Source organism: Elephas maximus, chromosome 3 (assembly GCF_024166365.1).
Source record: "Elephas maximus indicus isolate mEleMax1 chromosome 3, mEleMax1 primary haplotype, whole genome shotgun sequence".
Taxonomy (NCBI): domain Eukaryota; kingdom Metazoa; phylum Chordata; class Mammalia; order Proboscidea; family Elephantidae; genus Elephas; species Elephas maximus.
In genome coordinates, this window is record NC_064821.1 from 10,352,843 (window position 1) to 10,370,054 (window position 17,212).

The 17,212-nt window shown below is 40.0% G+C and overlaps 2 protein-coding genes across 2 annotated transcripts in view; both read left to right on the forward strand.

Annotated features, from left to right (window-relative positions):
* The window catches only part of ADGRE1 (adhesion G protein-coupled receptor E1), a 216,419-nt gene that overhangs the window by 115,453 nt on the left and 83,754 nt on the right, over positions 1-17,212 (forward strand). The window lies entirely within an intron of this gene.
* Positions 1-17,212, forward strand: part of LOC126073122 (adhesion G protein-coupled receptor E4-like) — a 58,505-nt gene that overhangs the window by 37,219 nt on the left and 4,074 nt on the right. The window contains exons 8-9 of the mRNA XM_049879377.1: positions 10,126-10,192; positions 12,181-12,272. Of these exons, the coding sequence (XP_049735334.1) occupies positions 10,126-10,192; positions 12,181-12,272 (159 nt within the window). The remainder of the gene's footprint in view (positions 1-10,125; positions 10,193-12,180; positions 12,273-17,212) is intronic.

The window sequence follows — 17,212 nt, forward strand, 5'->3', positions numbered from 1 at the left end:
GACGTTTTTCTTAGTAGCTTGTGAGATCGTCATTTTCATAATGTTTAACTTTGTGTTTATTGAGTCGTTACGTTTTTCTTGGCTTTTTTCTTGAGTTATGGAATTGGTATTCCTTTTTGTGGTTACCTTTTCATTTACCCCTATTTTTCTAAGTAAAAACCCAACTTATATCGTTCTATATCGCCTTGTATCACTCTCCATCTGGCAGTTCAATGCCTCCTATATTTAGTCCCTCTTTTTAATTATTGTGATCGTTTATCTCTTGATTTCCATGATTTCCTGTTGTGTGTATTATTTTGTTTATTTATTTATTTTTTAGAATTAGTCTTCATTTGTTTGTTTTTGTGCTTTCCCTATTTGAGTTGCGTTGATATCGGGACGTTCTGTTTTGTAACCTTGTATTGTGCTGGTACCTGATATTATTGGTCATCTGGCCAAACAATCTGCTTTAGCATTTCTTGCAGTCTTGGTTTAGTTTTTGCAAATTCTCTAAACTTGTGTTTATCTGTAAATATCTTAATTTCTCCTTTATATTTCAGACAGAGTTTTGCTGGATATATGATCCTTGGTTGGCAGTTTTTCTCCTTCAGTGTTCTGTATACGTCGTCTCATTCCCTTCTTGCCTGCATGGTTTCTGCTGAGTAGTCTGAACTTATTCTTATTGATTCTCCCTTGAAGGAAACCTTTCTTTTCTCCCTGGCTGCTTTTAAAATTTTCTGTTTGTCTTTGGTTTTGGTGAGTTTGATGATAATATGTCTTGGTGTTTTTCTTTTTGGATCAATCTTAAATGGGGTTCGATGAGCATCTTGGATAGATATCCTTTCGTCTTTCATGATGTCAGGGAAGTTTTGTGTCAGGATTTCTTCAACTATTTTCTCTGTGTTTTCTGTCCCCCCTCCCTGATCTGGGACTCCAATCACTCGCAAGTTATCCTTCTTGATAGAGTCCCACATGATTCTTAGGGTTTCTTCATTTTTTTTAATTCTTTTATCTGATTTTTTTTTCAGCTATGTTGGTGTTGTTTCCCTGGTCCTCCAGAAGTCCCAGTCTGCATTCTAATTGCTCGAGTCTGCTCCTCTGACTTTCTATTGCGTTGTCTAATTCTGTAATTTTATTGTTAATCTTTTGGATTTCTACATGCTGTCTCTCTATGGATTCTTGCAACTTGTTAATTTTTCCAGTATGTTCTTGAATAATCTTTTTGAGTTCTTCAACAGTTTTATCAGTGTGTTCCTTGGCTTTTTCTGCAGTTATCCTAATTTCGTTTGTGATATCTTTAAGCATTCTGTAAATTAGTTTTTTATATTCTGTATCTGATAATTCCAGGATTGTATCTTCATTTGGGAAAGATTTTGATTCTTTTGTTTGGGGGTTGGAGAAGCTGTCATGGTCTGTTTCTTTGTGTGGTTTGATATGGACTGCTGTCTCCGAGCCATCACTGGGAAACTAGATTTTCCAGGTAGTCGGCTAGTACGCTGGCTCCTGGTTCTGAAAACGGTCGCTGTCTTCCCGTATTTGTTCGTTTTCCGTCTCTAAGTCTGTGCTTGTTGTTCAGAGTTCGTAGATTGTTATGCATGTTATCGATTCCCTTGTTTTTCCGAGTCTTTGTTGCAAGAGGGATCCGCGGTAGCGTCCACCTAGTCCGCCATCTTGGCCTCTTTCCCCTCAAGGTGTTTGGACGTGTCTACAAAGGTTCTATTACTTTGTCTTGGTCCAGTTGTGCTGACCTTCCCCATATTGTCTTTTGATGAGCGTAAGTGCTTAATTTTTAGGAGCTCCCAGTTATCAAGCTTATCTTCTGGGGTTTGTGCATTGTTAGTTATGGCTTGTATTCTACTCATGATGTGTGTTAGGGCCCCTAGTATTGTTCTGTTGTTTCTCCCATAATCTTTATCATTTTTTTGGGTAGTATTATAAATTATATTGTTTTCCTGGTTTCCTTTTAAATGTTCTTTTTTTTTTTTTTGGTGTATGAGTCCAACTGATTTTTGTATGGTGCTCTTGTATCCTGCTACTGAGATGCATCTTTCTACTAGTTTCAGTAGTTTTTTTGTGGAAACATCTGGATATTTTATGTATAGGATCACATCATCTGTGAATAGGGGTAGTTTCACTTCTTCCTTTCCAATTTGGATACCCTTTATTTCTTTATCTTGCCTTATTGCCCTAGCTAGTGCTTCCAGTACAATGTTAAACAAGAGTGGTGATAAAGTGCACCCTTGTCTTGTTCCTGTTGCCAGGGGGAATGCTTTCAGCCTCCCTCTGTAGAGTGTGATGTTGGCTGTTAATATTGCCTAGGTGCCTTTTATCATGTTGAGGAATTTCCCTTCTATTCCTACTTTATTGAAGGTTTTTATATGAAATGTGTATTGGACTTTATCAAATGCCATTTCTGGTCAATTGACATGATCATGTGATTCTTGTCTTGGGAGTTTTTTTTTTATTACCTCTTCAATCTCTTCTCTTGTTATGGGTCTGTTCAGATTTTCTGTCTGTTTGTGTTAGTTTAAGTAGATTGGTGTTTCTAGAAATGTGTTCATATCCTCTAGGTTCTCAAATTTGTTGAAATAGAATTTTTCATAGTATTCTGTTATGATTCTTTTTATTTCAGTTGGGTCTGTTGTAATGTCACCCATTTCATTTCTTATTTGAGTTATTTGCTTCCTCTCCTGTTTTTCTTTTGTCATTTTGGCCAATGATTTGTTGATTTTGTGGATCTTTTCAAAGAACCAACTTTTGGTCATGTGGATTCTTCCAAATGTTTTTTCTGTTCTCTGTTCATTTATTTCTTCTGTAATGTTTATCATTTCCTTTCTTCTGGTGGCTGTGGGCCTCCTTTGCTGTTCTGTTTGTTCCAGTTATAGGGCATATGTTTTGATTTTGGCCCATTCTTCCTTTTTGATGTGTGCATTTATTGCCATAAATTGACATTCAAGCACTGCCTTTTCTGTGTCCCAAAGGTTTTGATATGATATGTTTTCATTCTCATTTGATTCTAGGAATTTTTTAATTCTCTCTTTGATTTCTTCTGCTATCCAGTTGTTTTTAAGGAAGGTGTTGTTCAGTTTCCATGTACTTGATCTTTTTCCTTGCTTTTCTTGTTATTGATTTCTACTTTTATGGCATTGGATCAGAGAAAATGCTTTGTGTTTTTTCAAAGTTTTGGATTTTATTGAGGGCTGCTTTGTGACCTGAGATGTGGTCTATTCTGGAGAATGTTTCAGGTGCTTTTGAAAAGAATGTATGCTTTGCTGCCATTGGGTGGAGTGTTCTATATATGTCTATGAGATTAAGCCGGTTGATTGTGGCCTTTCGATCTACTGTGTCTTTGTTAAGTTACTTTCTAGATGTTCTGTCCTTTACCGAAAGGGGTGTGTTGAAATCTCCTCCTATTTTTGTCTAACTATTTCTTTTTTCAGTGGTGTTAGAGTTTGTTTTATGTATTTTGGAGCCCTGTCATTTGTGTACAGATATTTAGAATGCCCTCCCTTGTCCTTATGGTGGACTTTGCCTTAAAGTCTATTCTATCTGAGATTAGTATTAGCCATTTCTTTCTTTTTTTTTTTTTTGGTTACTGTTTGCTTGATATGTTTTTTTCTATCCTTTAATTTTTAGTTTATTTATATCTTCGTTGTAAGGTGTGTTTCTTGTAGACAGTGTATTGATGGGTTGTTCCCCGCCCCGCATCCATTCCACCACTCTCTGTCTCTTTATGGGCGTATTTAAGCCATTTACAATCAGTGTGATTATAGGTAGGTATGATCTTATTGCTGTCATATTGTTATGCTGTTTTGTGGCGCAAATGTTTTCTGTATTTCTCTTACATTTCTGTGCTGCATTCCTTTTATTGTTATTTTATTGTGGCCTTGACTTCCTCTTCATTGGAAAGATCTATACCCACACCATTTATTCCCCCCTTTTATTATTTTGATGCTGTCATCATTTACAGATTGATGTCTCTGTTTCCCTGTATTAAGTCTTTTAGCTTTGTTTTGTTATTGAGACTTCTTTACCTAGCTTGGTATCTGTCTGATGCTGTCCTGTGTGCTAGACTCAGGTTGTGGTCTGATGTTGGTTCTCTAACTCAAGGACACCCTTTACTATTTCCTGAAAGTTTGATTTGGTTCTTATGAGTTCTCTTAATTTCTCTTTATCTGGAAATGTTGTAATTTTGCCATTGTATTTGAGAGTTTTGCGGGGTATATTCTTCTTTGTTGGAAGTTTTTTTCTTTCAAGGTTTTATATATGTGATTCCATTGCCTTCTTGCCTGCATAGTTTCTGACAAGTAATCAGCGTGTTGTCTTATTGTTTCCTGCCTGTAAATGATTACTCATTTTTCCCAAGCAGCTCTCAGGATCCTTTCTTTGTCTTCGGTTTTGGCAACTGTGATTATGGTATATCTTGGTAACTTTCTTTTGGGATCCAGCCTATAAGGGTTTTGTTGAGCTTCTTGGATGGCCAACTTTTCATCTTTCAAGATATCTGGGAAGTTTTCTGCCAGCAAATCTTCAACAGTCTTTTCTGTGTTTTCCATTTTCTTCCCCTGTTCTGAAACTTCGATCACATGTAAATTTTTACTCTTGTGTCCAACGTAAGCCTTAGGTTTGTTTTTTTTACTTCATTCTTTTATCTGATGTTTCCTCAAACAAAGTGGCTCCCGTGAATTTGACTTCAATCTCACTGATTCTGTCTTCCATTGTTTCGAATTTTCTCCTAAAATATTCTTTTGAGCAGAGTTCTACCAAACTTTCAGAGAAGAGTTAACACCACTACTACTAAAGGTATTTCAAAGCATAGAAAATGATGAAATGCTACCTATCTCATCCTATGAAGCCACCATATCCCTGATACCAAAACCAGGTAAAGACATCACAAGAAAAGAAAATTACAGACCTATATCCCTCATAAACATAGATGTAAAAATCCTCAACAAAATTCTAGCCAATAGAATTCAACAACATATCAAAAAAATAATCCACCACGACCAAGTGGGATTTATACCAGGTATGCAAGGTTGGTTCAATATTACAAAAACCATTAATGTAATCCACCATATAAATAAAACAAAAGACAAAAACCACATGATCTTATCAATTGATGCAGAAAAGGCATTTGACAAAGTCCTACACCCATTTATGATGAAAACTCTCAGCAAAATAGGAATTGAAGGAAAATTCCTCAACATAATAAAGGGCACCTATACAAAGCCAACAGCCAACATCACTCTAAATTATAGACAAAGCCAACAGCCAACATCACTCTAAATGAAGAGAGCCTGAAAGCATTTCCCTTGAGAACGGGAACCAGACAAGGATGCCCTTTATCACTACTCTTATTCAACATTGTGCTAGAGGTCCTAGCCAGAGCAGTTAGGCTAGACAAAGAAATAAAGGGCATCCGGATTGGCAAGGAAGAAGTAAAATCATCTCTGTTTGCAGATGACATGATCTCATACCCAGAAAACCCTAAGGAATCCTCCAGAAAACTACTGAAACTAATAGAAGAGTTCAGCAGAGTTTCAGGTTACAAGATAAACATACAAAAATCACTTGGATTCCTCTACACCAACAAAAAGAACATCGAAGAGGAAATCACCAAATCAATACCATTCACAGTAGCCCCCAAGAAGATAAAATACTTAGGAAGAAATCTTACCAAAGATGTAAAAGACCTATATAAAGAAAACTACAAAGTACTAGTGCAAGAAACTAAAGGGGACCTACACAAGTGGAAAAACATACCTTGCTCATGGATAGGAAGACTTAACATAGTAAAAATGTCTATTCTACCAAAAGCCATCTATATAAAAAATGCACTTCTCGTCCAAATTCCAATGACATTTTTTAATGTGATGGAGAAACAAATCACCAACTTCATATGGAAGGGAAAGAAGCCCTGGATAAGTAAAGCATTACTGAAAAAGAAGAAGAAGAAAATGGAAGGCCTCACTCTACCTGCTTTTAGAACATATTATCCAGCCACAGTAGTCAAAAGAGCCTGGTACTGGTACAAAAACAGGCACATAGACCAATGGAACAGAATTGAGAACCCAGATATAAATCCATCCACATATGAGCAGCTGATATTTGACAAAGGCCCAGTGTCAGTTAATTGGGGGAAAGACAGTCTTTTTAACAAATGGTGCTGGCATAACTGGATATCTATTTGCAAAAAAGTGAAACAGGACCCCTACTTCACACCATGCACAAAAACTAACTCCAAGTGGATCAAAGACCTAAACGTAAAGACCAAAACAATAAAGATCATGGAAGAAAAAAATAGGGACAACGTTAGGAGCCCTAATACAAGGCATAAATAGAATACAAAACATTACTAAAAATGACAAAGAGAAACCAGATAACTGGGAGCTCCTAAAAATCAAACACCTATGCTCATCTAAAGACTTCACCAAAAAAGTAAAACACCACCTACAGTTTGGGAAAAAATTTTCAGCTATGACATCTCCGACCAGTGCCTGATCTCTAAAATCCATATGATTCTGTTAAAACTCAACCACAAAAAGACAAACAACCCAATTAAAAATTGGGCAAAGATATGAACATACACTTCACTAAAGAAGATATTCAGGCGGCTAACGAGACATGAGAAAATGCTCTCGATCATTAGCCATTAGAGAAATGCAAATTAAAACTACCATGAGATTCCATTTCTCTCCAACAGGTTGGCATTAATCCAAAAAACACAAAATGGTAAATGTTGGAGAGGCTGTGGAGAGAATGGAACTCTTATACACTGCTGGTGGAAATGTAAAATGGTACAACCACTTTGGAAATCTATCTGGCATTTCCTTAAAAAGTTAGAAATAGAACTACCATATAACCCAGAAATGCCACTCCTCAGAATAAATCCTAGAGAAATAATTGCCTTTACACGAACAGATATATGCACACCGTGTTTATTGCAGCACTCTTTACAATAGCAAAAAGCTGGAAGCAACCAAGGTGTCCATCAACAAATGAATGGATAAATAAATTATGGTATATTCGCACATGGAATACTACGCATTGATAAAGAACAGTGATGAATCTGTGAAACATTTCATAACATGGAGGAACCTGGAAGGCATTATGCTGAGTGAAATTAGTTAGATGCAAAAGGACAAATATTGCATAAGACCACTATTATAAGTTCTTGAGAAATAGTATAAACTGAGAAAAACACATTCTTTTGTGGTACGAGAGGGGGGAGGGAGGGAGAGGGTTATTTACCTATTAGATAGTAGATAAGAACTACTTTAGGTGAAGGGAAGGACACCACTCAATACAGGGAAGGTCAGCTCAACTGGACTGGACCAAAAGCAAAGAAGTTTCCTGGATAAACTGAATGCTTCGAAGGTCGGCGGAGCAAGGGTGGGGGTTTGGGGACTATGGCTTCAGGGGACTTCTAAGTCAATTGGCAAAATAAATTCTATTAAGAAAACATTCTGCATCCCACCTTGGAAGTGTGGCGTCTGGGGTCTTAAATGCTAACAAGCGGTCATTTAAGTTGCATCCATTGGTCTCAAGCCACCTGGATCAAAGGAGAATGAAGAACACCAAGGTCACAAGATAATTGTGAGCCCAGGAGACAGAAAAGGCCACATGAACTAGAGACTTACATCATCCTGAGATCAAAAGAACTAGATGGTGCCTGGCCACAATCGATGACTGCCCTGCCAGAGAGCACAACAGAGAACCCCTGAGGGAGCAGGAGAACAGTGGAATGCAGACCCCAAATTCTCATAAAAAGACCAGACTTAATGGTCTGACTGAGACTAGAAGAACCCGGGTCATGGTCCCCAAACCTTCTGTTGGCCCAGGACAGGAACCATTCCAGAAGACAACTTATCAGACATGGAATGGACTGGACAATGGGTTGGAGAGAGATGCTGATGAGGAGTGAGCTACTTGTATCAGGTGGACACTTGAGACTGTGTTGGCATCTCCTGTACAGAGGGGAGATGGGAGGGTAGAGGGGGTCAGAAACTGGCAAAACGGTCAGGAAAGGAGAGACTGGAAGGAGAGAGGGGGCTGACTCATTAGGGGGAGAGTAAATGGGAGTATGGAGTAAGGTGTATATAAGTTTATATATAAGAGACTGACTTGATTTGTAAACTTTCACTTAAAGTACAAGAAAAATTATTTAAAAAAAAATCTTTTGAGCATCCATTTCTGAATCTTTGTTGTTTTTCTTTTTAGTTTCTAGTTGCTGTTTTTGTATTATTTCTAGTTGTTTATTTATTTTGACATTTTGTTTTAGTATTATTTTTCCTTAATTCTTCTGTTGCTTTGTCTGTGTTTTCCTTGATTTGGGGTATGTTTTCATTGGTTTTTGTCCGTGTTTTCCATGATTTTTTCCTTGGTTTTGTCTGCATTTTTCTTGACCTTTTTTCTTATTTCTTGGAGATCCCTAAATATTAGTCTTTTGAATTCCATATTAGGTAGTTCCAATGCCTTTCCTTCAACCAAAAGTTATCTAATTATTTTGGTCACTTGCTGGAGCCATCTTGTTTTGATTTTTATATGTTTTGATATAGTTTGCTGTCTTTGAGACATTAAGGAGGAAGCTGAGGCTCAGACCATACAGTCTGTAGGTGGCAGACTAGGCCCCACGTCTGACTGCATCTGAAAATCCAGATCCTGAACTAATAACCCCTGGTGTTGCTCACATTCTGCTAGGAGACCCTGAATCCAAGCCCTCTACCTTCTCACAAAGGTTTGAGTTCATTCAGAGATGCTTCGGATGAAAGGCCTGGTGATCTACTTCTGAAAACTCAGCATCAAAAACCCTGTGGAGCACAGTTCTACTCCGACACATGGGGACGCCTGGAGTCAGGATCAACTCAATGGCAACTGGTAGTGGTGATGATGGTGGTGGTGGTAGGACTGCTTGTAATATAAAGAAATAGGCCATCTTCTGCTGAGAGGTGAGAAATAGGAAGTTGGTGTCTGAATATTGCTTAGTGTTGTCTTAGGTAGGGAAAAAAACCCACTCCCACTGCCGTCCAGTCGATCCAGACTCATAATGACCCTATAGGGCAGAAAAGAACTCCCCCGTGTGGTTTCCAAGGCTGTAAATCTTTACGGAAGCAAACTGCCACATCTTTCTTCCATGAAACAGCTGGTGTGTTTGAACTGCCAACTTTTCCGTTAGCAGCGGAGCACTTTTAAGCACTGTACCACCAGGGAAAAAAGAAGCAGTAAAAAAAAAACACTCAGTGGTCTCATCTGTCATCTTCTTGTGTCCTGAAACCACCATATCTTTATATATATACGTATACATACACGCACACACACGTATATAAACCTGTGGTGGTCTATAGGGTCTCTGTGAGTCAGAATCAACTCGATGGCAATGGGTTTCGTTGGGTTTTGATAGTGGTCAAGTCCAGATAGTCATGGTATCTAATAGTTGTAAGTGCCTACTATCTGTTAGGCATTGTTTTGAGGGCTTTATGTTCATTAGGTTTCACATGCATAGGAGGCAACCGAAACGACCATGGCTTGGATCAGGTGCACCTTAGTCATCAACGTGACACCTTTGCTTTTGAATTGTAGTATCGGGGAGGAATATTGACTATACCATGGACTGCCAGAAGAAAGAAAAAATCTGTCTTGGAAGAAGTACAGCCAGAATGCTCATTGTAAACAAGAATGGCGAGACTTTGTCTCACATACTTTGGACGTGTTACCAGGATGTACCAGTCCCTGGAGAAGGATATCATTCATGCTTGGTAAAGTAGAAGGTCAGCAAAAGAGAGGAACACCCTCAACAAGATGGATTGACACAGTGGCTACAACAGTGGACTCATACATGACAATGACTGTGAGTCTGGAGCAGGATTGGGCCACATTTCTTTCTGTTGTACACGTGGTCGCTATGACTTGGAGCAAACTTGATGGCGCCTAACAACAATGTCCGTTGTCTCATTTAACTCTCACATCAACAAGACACGTTAGTATTATCAGCAACAGAGCTCGACTTATTTGGCTGTAACGCCAAAGTTTGGGTACCTTGCCTAATTAGTGGATGGGAGGGAAGCTGGGATTTGAACCGAGACTATTTGGCTATATGGAATCGACTTGACTACAACTGGTAAGTGGTCACATTCTCTCTCTCAACAGTTGCTGGCTGAAGCTTGATAAAGGCTTTATCTGGAGCTTCTTGGGACCAGTGGCCATCATTATCTTGGTAGGTACCCAGAGGCAGGTATTCATTGGTGTGCTAGCGCTGGGTTAAGAAGTCCTGGTGGCACAAATGGTTAAGCACTCTGGCTACTAGCTGAAAGGTTGGCAGTTTGAGCTGACCCAATGGCTCCAGTGGAGAAAGACTTGGAAATCTGCTCCCATAAAGACCACAGTCCAGAAACCCTATAGGACAATTCTACTGTCATATGGGGTGGCTATGAGTCAGAATCGAATTGATGGCCTGCAACAACAACTGCAGAGCTGGGTTGCTCAGGCATAGAGAATGTTGTTTCTCATCTGATAAAGTGGAAATGAGATGAAGATAAGAACATTTAGCCTAATGTGATCCATCCCTCATCTTTGAATTACTGTCTTTGCTAGGCTTTCCCTAGCAAGAGTTCAGTTTTGAATACGCTACCTTTAAGATGCCTATGAAGTACTCAGGTTTAGATGTCAGGCGGTTGCTGTCCTGTGCCATTAAACCGACTCTAACTCATGGCGACCCCATGTTGCACTGAGAGTTTCCTTGGCTGTAATTTTTACAGGAAGCAGATCACCAGGCCTTCCACAGTGTCACTGGGTGGCTTCAAAGCTTCCAACCTTTCGGTTACCAGCTGAGCATAAACCATGTGTAGCACCCAGGGCTTTAGATGTCAGGTGGCCAAGTCAATATGTAAGCATATTGTAAGTCAATATGAAAGCAGGCATAGACAACGTGTAATTGAATGGCTGTGATTGTGTTCCGATAAAACCTTATTTACAAAAACAAATTACAGACTGGGTACTGGATCAGGCCCATGGGCCCTAGATTGTTGATTGCTCCTGCTCAGCCACCTTTCTGGGTTCCTCCTGTCAATACTGGAGCTCTCAGGGCTGGTCCATACACTTTTTCTCTTCTCTACCTACACTCACTCCCTGGTGATCTCCTCCAGACATGGCTTTCAATAATTACCTATACCCTGACAACTCCCAAGTGTATATACTCACCCCGGACCTCTTTTCTCAACTCCAGACCTACAAATCCAACCTGGCTACCTGACGTCTAAAGGGGGCGGTGGTGGCTCAGTGACAAAATTTTCACCTTCTACACGGGAGATCCAGGTTCCGTTCCCACCCAATGCACCTCATGTGCAGCCACCACTTGTCTGTCATTGGAGGCTTGCGTGTTGCTACGATGCTGAGCAGGTTTCAGCAGAGCTTCCAGACTAAGACAGAATAGGAAGAAAGGCCTGGTGGTCAGCTGCCAAATATCAACCAATGAAATCTCTATGGATCATAAAAATTCGATCCATAGCCAATCGTGGTGATGGCGCGGGACCAGGCAGCATTTCATCTGTTGTGCTTGCGGTTGCCACGAGTTGGGATTCGACTGAACAGCAGCCAATAACAACAACAGCCTGACATCTAAACTTGAGTATTTTATAGGCATCTTAGCATGTTCAGAACCAAACTCTTGATTTGAACTAGTTTTCCAAGTTGCTCCTTCCCCAACTCAGTCAATGGAACCTTTTTCCTCCTGAGCCCTTAGTTTATTAACCTTGGAATCACGTCACTCCGCTCCTTCTCTCACATGCCACATGCAATTCATTGGCAAATTGTGTGCTATTTTAACAGTTGTTGGTATGCTCGAGTCCATTGTTGTAGCCGCTGTGTATTTTCAGTGTCTTCCAACCTAGGGGGCTCATCTTCCAGCATTGTATCAGACATTATTCTGTTGTGACCCATAGCGTTTTCCTTGTCTAATTTCCGGAAGTAGATCTCCAGGTCTTTCTTCTAGGTCTATTTTAGTCTTGAAGTTTCACTAAAACCTGTCCATCACAGGTGATTTGAAATACCAGTGGCATAGCTTCCAGCATCACAAAAACTCACAGGAGACCACAGTCTGACCAACTGCAGACGGGTGGTGATCATATCAAGTTAGATGGTGATCATGGCAAGAAATAGACTCAAAAAAAACAAATTCTAAGTCAATTTTTCATGCCCTTTCCACAGATAAACTTGGTGTTCTACTTCCTAATTCTGTGGATTTTGAAAAGCAAACTTTCTTCCCTCAATAAGGAGGTTTCCACCATTCAGGATACCAGGTGAGAAAGCAACAGACCCAGTAGTAACCACAGAGTTGTCCTTATGGCACATTTCTGCAGAACCCTTGTCTCTGGGAAGGAAGACACCTGTAGAAAATATGATGTAGATTTCCCTGGTACTATGGGAGGAGTATGTGAGGAGAACTTGGAGAAGAAGTAAAAACTATGATTTTCAAGTGGCTTATTGCACTGCCTCATTTGTGTACACAGCAGACATCCATCGTGTGTCTCCTTTGTGTGACATAGTCTTCATATGAATTTAGTGCCAAGATTGTCAATATTATCCATTTTGCCCCTGAGAGTCCATCCACTTCTGGACTCCGTTCTCCTTGATTGTAGCAATTCCGTTCTCATTGCTGCTGACTTGTCCTGGTTGTCTAGTGCTGCTATAACAGAAATACCACAAGTGGATGGCTTTAACAAAGAGAAATTTATTCTCTCACAGTCTAGTAGGATTCAAGTTCAAATTCAGGGCATCAGCTCCAGGGGAAGTCTTTCTCTCTGTGTTGGCTCTGGAGGAAGGTCCTTGTTATGAATCTTCCCCTTATCCAGGAGTTCCTCATGTCCAGAGACCCTGGGTCCAAAGGACACCCTCTGGTCCCGGTGCTGCTTTCTTGGCGGTATGAGTTCCCCATGTCTCTGCTCTCTTCTGTCTTTTATATCTCAAAAGACATTGGCTTAAGACACTATCTAATCTTGTAGACCTCATCAATGTAACTGCCACTAATCCATTTTACTATGTCATAGTGACGGGATTTAGAACACAGGGAAATAATAATAGATGGTAAAATGGTAGATAATCATGCAATGCTGGGAATCATGACCTAGGCAAATTGACAGATGTTTTGGGGACACAATTCAATCCATGACATGATCCAAACCATTGAGAATAATGGTTTTTTAAAAAATGACTAGGAATCAACTCAATGGCAATGGATTATATATAAGAATTCCCCAGGGATTAAGCCTTTGCTAACCAAAAAGTAGCCATATTTCCCAAGTACCAATCCTTCTTCTTTGTTTCCAGCTTTCAAATTCCAATCACCAGTAATTGTCAATGCAACCTGATTTCATATTAGATCAACTTCAGACTGCGGCAGCTGATAAAAACCTTCTGTTTTCTTCATCTTTGGCCTTAGTGGTTGGTGCGCAAATCTGAATAATAGTCGTATTAGCTGGTCTTCTGTGTAGCTGTATGGATATTATCCTATCACTGACAGCGTTGTACTTCAGGATAGATCTTGAAATATTCTTTTTAACCACGGATGCAACACAATTCCTCTTCAAGTTTTCATTCCCAGCATAGTAGACCATATGATTGTCTGATTCAGAATGAGCAATACCAGTTCATTTCAGCTCACTAATGCCTAGGATATCGATGTTTATGCATTCCATTTCATTTTTGACAATTTCCAATTTTTCTAGATTTATACTTTGTGCATTCCAGGTTCTGATTATTAATGGATGTTTGCAGCTGTTTCTTCTCATTTTGAGTCATGCCACATCAGCAAATGAAGGTTCTGAAAGCTTGACTCCATCCACGTCATTAAGGTTGACTCTACTTGGAAGAGGCAGCTCTTCCCCAGTCATCCTTTGAGTGCCTTCCAACCTGGGGGGCTCATCTTCCAGCAATGCTATCAGAGAGTGTTCTGCTGCTGTTCATAAGGTTTTCACTGGCTAATTCTTTTCAGCAGTAGACTGCCATGTCCTTCTTCCTAGCCTGTCTTAATCTGGAAGCTCAGCTGAAACCTGTCCTCCATGGGTGACCCTGCTGGTATCTGAATACCGGTGGTATAGCTTCCAGCATCACAGCAACACACAAGCCCCCACAGTACGACAAACTGACAGACAGGTGGGACTGACTGGAAACAAAGAAAAAGGATCAGTAGTTGGAAAATATGGCCTTGGTGATAGAAACAGTACCGGAGATTGAATGATAGAATTTTGCAAGACCAACGGCTTCTTCATAGCAAATACCTTTTTTTCACCAACATAAACGGCATCTATACACCTAGTCCTCACCAGACGGAGTACACAGGAATCAAATTGACTACATGTGTGGAAACAGATGATGGAAAAGCTCAATATCATCAGTCAGAACAAAACCATGGGCCGACTGTGGAACAGACCATCAATTGCTCATATGGAAGTTCTAGTTGAAACTGAAGAAAATCTGAGCAAGTCCACAGAACCAAAATATGACCTCGAGTATATCCCACCTGAATTTAGAGACCATCTCAAGAATAGATTTGATGCATTGAGCACTAATGATGGAAGACCAGATGAGTTGAGGAATGACGTCAAAGAAGAAAGCCGGAGGTCATTGAAAGACACGAAAGAAAGAGAAGACCAAGAAGGATGTCAGAGGAAACTCTGAAACTTGCTTTCGAACATCAAGCAGCTAAAGCGAGAGAAAGAAATGATGAAGCAACAGAACTGAACAGAAGATCTCAAAGGATGGCTCGAGAAGACAAAGTATTGTAAAAACACACGCAAAGAGCTAGAGACAGAAAACCAAAAGGGAAGAACATGCTCCGCGTATCTCAAGCTGAAAAAACTGAAGAAAAAATTCAAGCCTTGAGTTGCAATGGTGAAGGATACTATGGGGAAAATACATAACAACACAAGAAGAATCAAAAGCAGATGGAAGGAATACACAGAGTCATTATACCAAAAAGAATTAGTCAACTTGCAACCAGTTCAAGAGGTAGCATGTTCTCACGAACTGATGGTACTGAAGGAAGAAGTCCAAGCTGCACTGAAGGCAATGGCGAAAAGCAAGACTCCAGGAATTGACGGAATATCAATTGAGATGTTTCAGTAAACGTATGCAGTGCTGGAAGTGCTCACTCCTCTATGCCAAGGAATTTGGAAGATAGCTACCTGGCCAACTGACTGGAAGAGATCCATATTTATGCCTATTCCAAAGAAAGGTGATCCAACCGAATGCAGGAATTATCGAATATCATTAATATCACACACAAGTGAAGTTTTGCTGAAGATCATTGAAAAGCGGCTGCAGCAGTATATCGACATAAAACGGCCAGAAATTCAGCCCAGATTCAGAAGAGGACATGGAACCAGGGACATCATTGCTGATGTCAGATGGATCCTGGCTGAAAGCAGAAAATACCAGAAGCATGTCTACCTGTGTTTTGTTGACTATGCAAAGGCATTCGACTGTATGGATCATAACAAATTATGGATACTATTGGGAAGTATGGGAATTCCAGAACACTTAACTGTGCTCATGAGAAACCTGTACATAGATCAAGAGGCAGTCGTTAGGACACAACAAGGGGATTCTGAGCGGTTTAAAGTCAGGAAAGGCGTGCATCAGGGTTGTATCCTTTCACCGCACCTATTCAATCCGTACGCTGAGGAGATAATAAGAGAAGCTGGACTACATGAAGAAGAACGGGGCATCAGGATTGGAGGAAGACTCATTAACAACCAGCGTTATGCAGATGACACAACCCTGCTTGCTGAAAGTGAAGAGGACTTGAGGCACTTACTAATGAAGATCATAGACCACAGCCTTCGGTATGGATGACACCTCAACATACAGAAAACGAAAATCCTTGCAACTGGACTAATAAGCAACATCATGACAAACGGAGAAAAGATTGAAGTTGTCAAGGATTTCATGGAAGCAGCAGTCAAGAAATCAAAAGACACATTGCCTTGGGCAAATCTGCTGCAAAGGACCTCTCTAAAGTGTTGAAAAGCAAAGCTGTCACCTTGAAGATTAAGGTGTGCCTGATCCAAGCCCCGGTTTTTGCAATCGCATCATATGCATGTGAAAGCTGGACAATGAATAAGGAAGACCGAAGAAGAAGAGACGTTTTGAATTGTGGTGCTGGCGAAGAATATTGAATATATATATCACGAACTTCCAAAGGAACCAACAAATCTGTCTTGGAAGAGGTAAAACCTGAATGCTTCTTAGAAGTAAGGATGGCAAAACTGCGTCTTACATAATTTGGACATGTTGTCAGGAGGGATCAGTCCCTGGAGAAGGACGTCATGCTTGGGAAAGTACAGGGTCAACAGAAAGGAGGAAGACCCTCAACGAGATGGATTGACACAGTGGCTGCAACAATGAGCTCGAGCATAACAATGATTGTAAGGAGGGCACAGGGCCATGCAGTGTTTTGTTCTGTGGTACATAGGGTCATTGTGAGTTGGAACTAATTGGACGGCACCTGACGACAACAACAACCAAGAGGACTGTAGTTCAAATCCACTAGCCGCTCCTTGGAAGCCCTATGGGGCAGTTCTACTCTATCCTATAGGGCTGCTATGAGTCACTTGATGGCAACGGGTTTGTTTTTTTTGCTTTTTTTGAGTAGTGCAAATAGTTAAGTGCCCAGCTATGAACCAAAAGGCTGGCAGTTCCAACCCACCAAGAGGCACTTTGGAAGACAGGCCTGCTTCTGAAAGGTCACAGCCTTCAAAACCCTACGGGTATTCTTACTCTGCTCATGTGGAGCAGCCATGCGTCAGAGGGGAATTGGCAGCAACTAACAATAACATATGCAATATACTGATATTCTGTTTAAAATATTTACGTTATATTTCAATCTTGTTATAATAATATGTTATTTTATTTACATAAAAGTATTTCTATTATATACTATAAAATATAAAATAGTATTGATTTTGTAAGTATAGGAAATAGAATAATATATATATTCTACATAAGTAATAAATATAATAACATGTTTAAAAAAAGTCGGTATCTAGTTGAGTCAGACTCATGGTGATTCCATGTACGTCAGAGTAGAACTATGCTCATAGGGTTTTCAATGGCCATGACCTTTCAGAAGGAGATTGCCAGACCCTTCTTCTGAGGCACTTCTGAGTAGGTTCAAACCACCAAGCCTTTGGTTAAGCGCTTAACTATTTGCACTACCTAAGACTCCTTAAGTGCCTGATAA